Source organism: Megalops cyprinoides, unplaced genomic scaffold (genome assembly GCF_013368585.1).
Source record: "Megalops cyprinoides isolate fMegCyp1 unplaced genomic scaffold, fMegCyp1.pri scaffold_28_arrow_ctg1, whole genome shotgun sequence".
Taxonomy (NCBI): Eukaryota; Metazoa; Chordata; class Actinopteri; order Elopiformes; family Megalopidae; genus Megalops; species Megalops cyprinoides.
In genome coordinates, this window is record NW_023494724.1 from 602,944 (window position 1) to 614,955 (window position 12,012).

Here is a 12,012-nt window from a genome sequence, read left to right on the forward strand (position 1 = left end):
AGATATAGGGCTGGACTAACCAGAAGATGGGATTCAGGTGCGCAGGCAGGTGGAGGCGATCAGGTAATCAAGTGGGCGGGGGCAGGGCGGAGAGCGGGGCAGGGCTGGAACACAAGGAAACAGTAAAGAAAAGCACATGGGCGACACTGACAGCTAGGGAGAACACCAAAACAGCTAGGGGGCTGGTGGACTGACAATGCCAGTGAAAACAGGTGTAAAGTCAAAAAACTTCAGGTTGACCGGAATGAATCTGATATTCATGTACTGTATTATACATTATCAGACATTTCCAGATTTAACAGAGCAGGGATGGGCAGTATTTCTATCAAATGCATTTGAATTACATATTTGAAATACTGTTGTGGATTTTGTACTTTGTAGTTGATGGGCTTGACAAAATCTTGTTCCCATCCCCCTCCATGATAGATCTATCATTTCTTTATGAAGTCTCTTTTACACAGGTAATGCCCACATGACTGAGTTTGGATGCACCAACATATTAAGCGCCCCCTCCCTCTGCCTCATCTCTGTTCCCCTGATAAATTCATGCACTTGTGTTTTGTAATCCAGTAATGTATTTTTTCATCTGCTTGTCATTTTTAAACCAGAAATGCTGCCCTTCCCCCAGCAGGTCAGTGCTCTTTGAGCTAGTAAAGTGAGTCTATCAAGGTGGGAGAAGTTGGTAGCTAGTGAGTTACTTTTGATTTCTACCAATTAACTTGTAAAATTAAAGCAATTTTAATATTTGTAGCACGTTAATATCTGACATTGTGGATTTCATAAGCTCAGTACTTTTAGTCCCACAGTTGTGTTATCTGATAGCTAGATGATGTAATCACTTGAAGTAGGTTATATTGCCATCGTTTATAGCTAGCTAAATAGCTGTTGCTGCCCTGCAATACCACTTGGTGCATTCTCACTTGAAACGTTCCTTTGAGAAGAACTGACAGCTATACAGAGTTATTTAGAAAAGTTGAGGTCAGCTCCCTATAAATTTAAATTGAATGTAAACATACATTTGATGCTTCCTGGGAAATGTATTTTTGTATTTTCAAAATACAAAATACTGTGTTTTATTTTGATATTTTTCCAAATGTGTTAACTTACACTATGCTGGATTAATATGTTATGCAATATCTGCCCCAATGTCTCAGCATTGATCACTGCGAAGAACAGCCAGGAAATACGGAACATGTGTCTGCCATATAGCTATAAATATTTTGGTAATTTATATTTATGAAGTCTACCATCTCGAATTTCACAAACTGTTATCCTGTCTCCTCTTAGACTCCTCTTAGATGATCAAATCATCATTTTTCATTTGGACAAATCATCACTTTTCATGGAAAACAGTCTCCATGACCTAGCCAGTCAATATTTTAAATTAACTCATAATATGCAAATGAGACCTGAAGTGGGAAACATTGTGCCTATTACTAGGTAATCTGGTACAAACCCCATTGTCAGGGCTCAGGCAGGGACTCAAGCGCAGATAACGAAGACTGGTACACGATGAATTTATTAAATCAAAAGGGTTATCCAAAGACAGGGTAAAAACAGGCAAAGTCCAAATCCAGAAAAACACAGCGAGCATTCCACAAATCAGATCCAAGAAGTCAAGAAGAAAGAAGTCGAGAAAAACAGGCAAACGTTACCGGCAGGAAAAAACAGAACAGCCGGCGAGTAGCAAAACAGCAAACTGTGACGAACTGGCAACAAGACAAGAAACAAGCAGGGAATATATAGGGCAATGCTGATGAGGAGATGGGATGCAGGTGCGCAGGCAGGCAGGCAGGTGGGGATGATCGGGGAATCAGGTGGGCGGAGACAGGGCGGAGAGCAGGGCAGGGCTGGAACACAGGGAAAAACAAAAGCACATGGACAGGGAAAACAAAACAAAACCAGCTTAAGATGCCACAGTCCTGACACCCATCCCCATGCATGCCTCCAGAAGGTTTTGAATGCTTTTCCGCTTTAGGCAATTTCCTGCTGTAGATTAGGCTCATCTCACTGCGATGACCTGTGCATTCATGCAGGAGCACTGAGGCTGGACCAATGCAATCCTCTGATGCACATGCATGCAGCCAATGGCTATTTTTTCACACTGCAAGTACCACAGTAGCGTGGTCACTCATTGGAGGATAGATTCCACTCCACTGATGTAATCTGAGCAAAGCACAGGGGCATGATGAATCACAGGGGTGCCCCTGAGCGGTGACAACAGGAAGCCTGGCCCTGTCCCCAGCAGAACACATCTGGGAATGTATCCAGGGATCTCAGCCATTGTTGGCAAATGATGTGCCCCATTTCAGACGTATGACATAAGGCTTAGACTGAATTGAAAGCAAACACTTTGCTGACTGAACCACTTTGGATCCCATATTCAATGTTGGTTGTGAACCTTAATTAGCTACTGCTTGATTACTACTACTTTCACTTATGACAGAATTCATAACTACATTTACTTTGACATTGTTATGTAGTAAATGCTCTTATTCAGACTACATTTACACTTACATTTACATTTTTGACACCCATAATTATTGATTACAGTTTTACTCATGGACCTGTGTTTATTTATGTTGTATTTCCAAGAGTATATATCTTCATATTCTCCTATTTATTCTGTGCCATTTGTTTAACTGGTGTTTTTATTTTCTAACAGTCCGTGATTGTCAGTGCTGTACCCTTGTATTGCAATGATCAGGACCAGGAAGCAGAATACAGTAAGACATTTTCACCCTGTTTTTTGTACAAAACATTAGAGACTAACGTGAACAGCTTTCAATACTTCCCCATTTCTCTCTTAAATACATTTAGCAGTCACTGATGCACTGTTACTGTGTTTAATTATGTATAAAGACTGCAAACTCTTCAGCAACTGTCTGCTCTGAAAATGTCTCCCTATTTACAGAGAGATGTGCACAAAGAGTCCAAGAGAAGCTGAAATCCAGTCTGAAGGAGAGGTTTGAGTGCATAGTTGAAGGGGTTGCAAGGTTGGGACGCTCCTCACGCTCCAAACGCACGCTCCTCAACAATATTTACACAGAGCTCTACATCACAGAGGGGGAAAGTGAGAGGGTCAATAATGAACATGAGGTGTGGCAGATTGAGACAGCATCCAGGACACAGACCACAACATACACTGCAATCAACTGCAATGACATCTTTGAGCTCTTACCAGGACAAAAAACACCCATAAGAACTGTGCTGACAAAGGGGATCGCTGGCATTGGGAAAACAATCTCTGTGCAGAAGTTCATTCTCGACTGGGCAGAAGGAGAAGCCAATCAGGATATTCGTTTCATGTTTGTTCTTCCTTTTCGGGAGCTGAACTTGATTAAAGATGAACAATACAGTCTGCTTGAGCTTCTGCATGTCTTCCACCCTGAAACAAGAGGGATTGAAAACATTAAGTCTGATGTTTGCAAAGTTTTGTTCATCTTTGATGGTCTAGATGAAAGCAAACTTCCCTTAAATTTCCAGCACAACAAGGTATTATCTGATTTAACAAAGACATCCTCAGTGGACATGCTGTTGACAAACCTCATTAAGGAGAATCTGCTTCCCTCTGCTCTCCTCTGGATCACCTCCCGGCCAGCAGCAGCCAATCGGATCCCTTCTGAGTATGTCCACCGGGTGACAGAGGTACAAGGGTTCAGTGACCCACAGAAGGAGGAGTACTTCAGGAAGAGATTCAGTGATGAGAACCAGGCCAGCAGAATTATCTCTCACATGAAATCATGCAGGAGTCTCTACATCATGTGTCACATACCAGTCTTCTGTTGGATTTCTGCTACTGTTCTGGAGCGACTGTTGGGTGAGTCTGACTGTGGAGAAATCCCTAAAACTCTGACTGGAATGTACACACACTTCCTGCTCATTCAGTCCAGCATCAAGGATCAGAAGTATCAGGGAAGAAATGAGACAGATCCACAAAAGCTTCTGGGGCTGGATAAAGACATGATTCTGAAACTGGGGCAGCTGGCTTTTCAACACCTGGAAAATGGCACTCTCATGTTCTATGAAGAGGACCTGAGAAAGTGTGGCATTGATGTCACTGAAGCGTCGGTGTACTCTGGGGTGTGCACAGAAATCTTTAAAGAGGAGTCTGTGCTGTATCAGAAGAAAGTGTACTGCTTTGTGCATCTGAGCATCCAGGAGTATCTGGCTGCTTTGTCTGTGTTTCACTCATATGCAGTCAACAAGATAAATGTATTGAAGAGGTTTTTCAGACAAATTTTCTCATTGACCGACCAGTCACTATATGACTTGCACAAGAAAGCTGTTCAGAAGGCCTTGGAGAGTAAGAATGGGCACCTGGACCTCTTCCTGCGATTTCTTATTGGCCTCTCACTGGATTCCAATCAGAACCTTCTCAAAGGCCTTCTGACACAGACAGGAAGTAACTCGGAGAGCATCAAGAAGACAGTCCAGTACATAAAGAGTTTGGAGATGAAGGATTCCTCCCCAGAGAGGTGCATCAATCTGCTCCACTGTCTGGCTGAACTAAATGATGATTCGCTAATGAAAGAGGTCCAAACGTACCTGAGCTCAGAAAGTCATGAAAGGATCTCACCTGCACACTGCTCTGCCCTGGCCTATATGCTCCTGATGTCAGAGGAGGTGCTGGATGAGTTTGCCCTGAGGAAATACAACACCTCAGATGAGGGGCGCAGGAGACTGGTTCCAGCTGTGAGGTGCTGCAGAAAGGCTCTGTGAGTATTAACATGAGTATCACCTTTCTAATATACCATGGCCATCCTGAAAACATGCATGTTAGAATGTCATACAATATATTTAGATATACCATGTCACCAGGCTAATTTAAAATCTCCTTTAATTATACTTTCATCACTGAAACTATAGCAGAATCACAAGATATAAAACCACTCTACCATGGTCATTCTGAGAACATATGTTAGAATTTGAATATGTACATTGTGACATACCATAGAGACAGATTATCATAGAGGCGGGGTTAAAATCTCCTTCAATTCTCCTTTCACTGCTGAAACTATTGCAGAATCACAAAGTATATAATTAAATACAAACATTTTGTACAATTATATACATCATGTTAAATTCTTGTTACGGGCAATAGGTGTTGTAGACTGGTTTGGAAAGTGGGTTTGTCCTGGCCCTTTTATTTTGTGATGTATCTTTTGTTGAGTTATTGGAACTATTGTTCCTAATCATTAGTTTCATAAATTTATGAAATGGATAAGATGTTTTAGTTGTGTTTTTGACAAGAACACTGTGAGAGTAATAATGGGACACTAACATTCTCAGAGTGTATAAAAATGTGTCACAGTGTGTCCATGTAGCTCAGACACTGAAGTAATAATAAATACTACATCTTTTCATTAACTTTTATGGTAATGTCATAAAATAATCCTGTGTTTAAAAGCCATTTAGTCTTTGAAGAGTAATGAGAAATGTGAGAAGATTGACACATCATCACCTCCTTATCGTAAATACCATCACTCTCCTTTTCTGTGCTGAAAGCTGATTGACCAGCCGTAGTCCCACATAAAGACATCCTGCTGTTTCCTTGCCAGTGTTGCACCTGAGCTCTGACCTAGGATTCGGAGTTGAGTAGGAGATTTGAGAGTCTGTCACCACACCGACAGGCCGATTCGAGCTAGTGAGAATGTGGTGGCAATCTCACTGATGGGAACGCTGGTTTGTGGGGATGGAAGCAGCAGCAGCAGGTGGCTGGGTTATCAGGAACCTCAGGAGTAGCAGAGAGTCTCACAGCAGCAGCACTGCAGGCAGACGCAGTAGCAGTGATGGAGGATTTAGTCCTGGGAGGAGGACCAGCACTTCCACAGACACGACACCACATCACCGCTCTTCACTGCTGGGAAGGCCACTGCTGTAAAAATCATTTAAAAAAAATTACATCAGTTGGACAAAACAAATGAAATGCTGTTAATATACTTTGATTAAAGTTACTAAATCTGTTTTTCAGTTTTTCAGGGTTTTCCTATACAAATGAGCAGGATCAGGTGGTTGCTTTTCTCTCAGACACATTTTGAATTTGAAATGCTTTTGTTATACTGACTATTTAGTCATAAATGATTTTTATGCTGCTGTCTTTTCAGGCTCAGTGAGTGTAATCTTACAGAGACGTCCTTAGAAATTGTGGCCTCAGCTCTCCAGTCAGCCGCCTCACCCCTTAGAGAGCTGGACCTCAGCAAGAATGACCTGGGAGAATCAGGAGGGAAGCTGCTGAGTGCTGCACTGATGAGTCCAAACTGTAAACTGCAGACTCTGGATCTGAGCTTCTGTCAGATGGGAAGTTCTGGAGTGGAGCTGCTCTGTGCTGGACTGAGCAAAGTATCCACTCTGAGGTGAGAATATTCCCAAACATTTTGGTTGGCATACTCTTATTTTCATTTGGACATGGATATAAACAGCATTGACAGACATTAGCATATTTCTTCTTCCCTTAAGTACTTGATGTTGGCATTCTCTCAGTCTGTCAGCTCTTTTATCAAGAGATTACTACCAGGGTTAATACTGTATGTATTCCACTACAGGTTACAGAATACTTGCCATAAAATGTAATTTGTAACATATTCCGTTACATTACTCAAGATAAGTAACGTAATCTAAATACTTTGGATTACTTTCTGAACACTGCATTTTTAATTTTTAAAAGTATGTAAGTAAAAGTGTGAATGTGGCATATAGCCTTCTGGTTGGGTGATTCTCACGAACTATGTCTTAAGTGATGTCAAAATCTAAATAGCTAAACTGGAGTTATGAAAGTTTTAAAAGGATGTGCACCAGTATAATTCTCATTACCGATATGTTTTATGATGAAGGGAAAAGACTAATTATAAGGTCTATTTTACTGAACTTTTCACATTTAGACAAACAGGTACATGAAATGATCAAAACAGTACATTAAGCACGGACTCGGGAGTCAAGGAACAGGCCAGGTCAGCACAGGAAACTCAAAACAGAAAAACGGGCAGGAATGAGACAGGCAAAAGCCACTGCAACAAACTGGCAACAAGACAGAGACAAGCAGAGTAGATATAGGGCTGGGGTGAGGAGGAGATGAGATGCAGGTGGGCAGGCCGGCAGGTGAAGGTGATCAGGTCATCAGATGGGCGGGGATAGGGTGGAGAGCGGGGCAAGGCTGTAACACAAGGATAACAGTAAACAAAAGCACATGGACCACATTGACAGACAAGGAGAACACCAAAACAACAGCTAGGTGGCCGGAGTACTGACATACAATCCTGTACAAAACAATACCTTTGCTGCCCATCCTGTCCACCAAAACAAGATGGATGTGGATGAAAGTCTGAAGCATGGACTGGTGGGACAAAGTTGTCCTACATGCATTTACAGATCTGGAATGGAGAGACAACTTCAGGATGACACTACAGTCATTCATGAAGTAATGCTCAATGACGGAGGGGTACATGGCACCAGAGAAGGTTACATTTAGAGTTCCCATTGCTATCACAATGTGAGTTGCAATTGTACTATACAAACTGGGTAGCTGTGCAAAGTATGTTTATGTGTACATCACATGTAGGCTACAGGAAAAATGCTAGTTTGGTGGCGGAGGGAGTCATTGAAAAGTGATACCGGGGGTGACGGCTGCACGAAATAAGGCGGAGCAGGCAAACCTCCTGTCTGATTATTTTTATAAAACATTTGCCGCGGCTCTACATTGCCATGTTGCCCTAAATAAGCAAGCCCATTTCATTACCCTCCAATTTGGTTTGTTTTGTCAGCTACTTCTACTTCGGGGCGCAATGTCATTACCAATGTGAATGAGACCGAAAATGAGGATTGCCACCCGGACACTCAGATCGGATCTGATCACTTGCAATATATAATGCCAACAGTCAATCAGGAAGATCGGATCTGATCACTTGCAATATAGCCCACTGCATAATGTGGACAGTCAATCAGGAAGATCGGATTCTGATCGGATATGCAAAAAATCGGGACAGTGTGAACATAATATAAGGCTGAATGGTTATTTTTAGAATGTTCACTTAGCATTGTTGTGGCTAACATTTTGGCACCCCCATGTTAAGTCTATGGGCGTTTCATCGCAGTTTCTAAAGAACTGTAAATGTTGATTCAAAAACTGTACATTACACAAAAAAATGAGTCAGAAAAGGCACGAGCCACCCTAAATACATTGTGAGTGAGAAAGGAGTAGCTTAACAATTTAATGTATAATATGCGTAGTGTAAAATTATTGGAGTAATCGCAGTCTTGTACATGTGAAATTTCACTTGTTTTGTCATTGTATCTACTGGTTAGCTAGTTTGCGTTAATACTATACCTACTAGCTTACTAGCTAGCTGAATAGCTAACCCAGTGCAGCCAAAGTATGTAAGATAGCTAGCTAGCGATCAATATTAGCTTAAATAATGAAAAAGAGAACTTACTTCAAGATGCCTCTTCAGGTTAGAGGTTGATTTAGAGGTTGATTGTTTTGAAGCGGATAGCAGTTTGGTTGCTGATAAGACTTTGTATGTAATTAGCATGTACTTAGTGTGTATTTTTGTATGTAAACTGAAGGCTGTCCTGAGTCCTTATTGGCTATGCCAACCCTCTCTTTGGAGGAACAGAGCAGGAGCAAGTATAAAGCTCAGTGGATTGAATTCGGGCCTGTAAGAGCCAAAAGATATATATATATTTTTGTGTTGCTTGATCTTTGTTATATTCTAATTGTATTTGTTTTATAGAATTCCTCGGATGCAGTGTGGATAAGTTGTCAGAGGTGTTATCTGTGATTGATTCACCAGCTCGTGCCTTTCATTTTCTGTGCTCCATTAGTCAGTCCTAAAAGTAATATTGTGTACATAGATTGGAAAGAAGAGTTTTTAGTACATGGAGCAACAGTTGTTTGACGGGAAAGGTAATGAGAAGAGTATTGTGAGAGGCAGTGAGAAAACTTCTGAGAAAATGATAAGAAAACAAGGATAAGAAAAATTAATTTAGAAACAGTTTACATTCTAATTGTTTGTTGTTCAGTTATTCTTTTGTTTGAATAAATCGATTAATTTTCAAAAAAGGAAATTAATGGCCTCTCAAGTTTTTAAATTGACATTACTGGCCCTTTGAGCTTTTTTGTAAATATAGATTACTGTCCAGGCCATTACTCTCACAGTGCAGTTTGATGAGTATGAATGTTCCCCTTTATACTGAATAACTGTAGAGTCTCAATGCAGGAAGTGTGTGTTCAGTGTCTTTATTGGAGCCTCTTTCTCATTCAGAGAACTTGGCCTATTGTAAGAGCCGCTTCTCCCTTTGCAGAATGGATCAGTGTCGTTTCAGTGACCAGTCCTGTGATCTCTTGGCCTCAGCTCTCCACCAGTCAGCAAACTCCCAGCTGAGAGAGCTGGACTTCAGCAACAATAAGCTGGGAGAGTCAGCAGTGAAGCTGCTCTGTGCTGGACTGAGGAGCCCACTGTGTGGTATACAGGCTTTGAGGTAAGCACTAATGCTTATGATCTTCATCAGTGAATCATTTTATGCAGGAATAAAGAAATAGTACATGAGAGGGTGTGTGTTGTTGTGAGTATTGTCGCAACTGTGCTGTCGTTGCTACTGTCAGCATTGTGGTGACAACATCAGCATCTGCAGTATAATAAAGGAACATAAGTGTCTGCATTACCAAATCTCTAGCTGCCAGCAGTGGCATAGAAACACAGCTGGTTGGAGTGGTGACCCCATTGCTCCATGTGAGGGAATCTTAGCTGTGAGAAAATGCAGAGGTAGTGTTGCAGTCATTTGAAATATGCCAGACATATTGTGTATCAGTGCAACAGTGAAGACTTGTGAGTGAGTACTTGTGTCTGGATGTACATGCAGGGGTGTCACAGAGTTCATACAACAGATGGATTGAAGCAGTGCAAATTGGAACAAACAAAATGGCCCCAAGTAGCTAATGTTTAAAACTTTGCCTGTTGATGTGTTTTTTTATATAGTGTGTATCTCTCTGTATAATTGTATCTCTTTGTATTTCACATGGAAGAAATGATCCCCTGTACCAATCCAGTAGCTACTGTAGTCTGTGTGTCTTGAGAGCAGCTTTGGCCAGGGAATCCTATATACACCAGCACAGAACAATGTCTGTCACTCACTGCACATTACAAAAGCATTAAAATGCATGCATTTATAACAGACCACTACTAGAGGAAATAAATAATTTATTTAATTTATTTATGTATTTAATTTAAATCTGCTCCTTTATCCTTAATATAAAACATGAGCTGTCTACAGTCATATGAACTGTTTTACTGTTGTGTCCAAGGACTTGGTCTAAAGCTAAAGTCTATTTTGCCCCCTCCACAGACTCAGTGGCTGTTACCTTAGTGACAAGTCCTGTGAAATTGTGATCTCAGCTCTACAGTCAGTCATCACATCCCTGAGAGAGCTGGACCTGAGGAATAATAACCTGGGAGATTCAGGAGCGGAGCAGCTCTGTGCTTTACTGATGAGTCCTAACTGTAAAATCCAGACTTTGAGGTGAGTGATGCTGTTTGATAATCGTTAAGATGTAACTGTAAAGTAACTGAAAGCATTATTTAGTGAGAGAGAAAGAAATGTTTGTTTCTTGAGGACGAATACCCCTGGCTGCAGAGGGTAAAGATGCAGAGAAAAAACCAAGGGCTAAATTTAGATGATGTTAATGACTGCTTCACTGCATAGTGGAAGACTGTCTACTTATTTCAGCAACATGGCAAGATCAGTAAAGGTTGACTGAGCTGCAGTTATCAAATATTGATATATTAAAAAGAGGAATATAAAATAGTATGCATTTTCAAGTGAATAACAGTGAGATTTTGTTAATGATGGTGACAATGAACACAATTATTATAATGTGTTACGTCATATTTTATTTTGATGGATGTATGAAAAGTTTCTTCAAACACAGTATGGGAAAGTTGAAGCACTGAGTGTAATTTCAAACTGAAGGCTGTTTCTGTTCATGGTGAGTCAGTTCACTCCCTGGAGGAACAGACAAGCATCAGATACAAAGCTCCAAGGGCTGAATTAGGTCCAGGCTTTAATGTAAGGATCACAGTTTAGTTCAAATCAATTTAATATAATTTAATTGTGTAGTACTTTTTTCAAAGGGATTTTGTCACGAAACAGATTTACAGAGATCCCACTCCTCAACCCTCAATAGCAAGGGTACAGCAACAGTAGCTAGGAACTCCTTTGCTAATAGGAAGAAACCTTGAGCAGAACTCAACTCAAGAGGCAACCCCTCTGGTTGGCATTGGGCAGTTGAATTAGGGGAGTGGTGGGGAGGGAAGAGTCTGAGGAGGAGGGGATGGTCAGGTTGGTGGATGTTGGTTAGTGTATATTAGGGGTCACCAACCTCCAATGGCTCTTAGGTCTCATGTGGCTCTTCTGAACTTCGTGAGTGACGATTATAACAGCTTTGGCCTGGAAAGCTCATAAAACCCAGAAAGAACAATGTTTATCACTCACTGCAAATTGCAGAAACATTAAAAATGCCTGCATTTCTAACAGACCAGTGCTAGAGGAAATGTGACAAGATGATACCCCTTTACACCATGGGTTTAAATCGTGTCATTTATTCTGATTATAAAATATGCAACAACTACAACTGCATTAACTGTTTTACTGTTGTGTGAAAGGACTTAGTTCCAAATAAATATTCATTTGTAAAATTGTATGAATGAATTGAAGTCTATTTTCTCTTTTCTTCAGACTCGGTAGCTGTAACCTTAATGAGAAGTCCTGTGAAAGTGTGATCTCAGCTCTACAGTCAGTCACCTCCTCCCTGAGAGAGCTGGACCTCAGCTACAATAAGCTGGGAGAGTCAGGAATGAACCAGCTCTGTGCTTTACTGATGAGTCCAAACTGTAAACTACAGTCTTTAAGGTGAGTGATGCTGTCTAAAATGTTTAAAATGTGTCTTATATAGTGTGTATCTCTCTGAATGACTATATTTCACATACAAGAAATGAACACGTAATCCTCTTGTTATTT

The 12,012-nt window shown here is 40.9% G+C and overlaps 1 protein-coding gene across 1 annotated transcript in view; it reads left to right on the forward strand.

Annotated features, from left to right (window-relative positions):
- Positions 1-12,012, forward strand: part of LOC118772320 (NACHT, LRR and PYD domains-containing protein 12-like) — a 104,136-nt gene that overhangs the window by 16,696 nt on the left and 75,428 nt on the right. The window contains exons 6-7 of the mRNA XM_036520591.1: positions 2,666-2,726; positions 2,915-4,718. Of these exons, the coding sequence (XP_036376484.1) occupies positions 2,666-2,726; positions 2,915-4,718 (1,865 nt within the window). The remainder of the gene's footprint in view (positions 1-2,665; positions 2,727-2,914; positions 4,719-12,012) is intronic.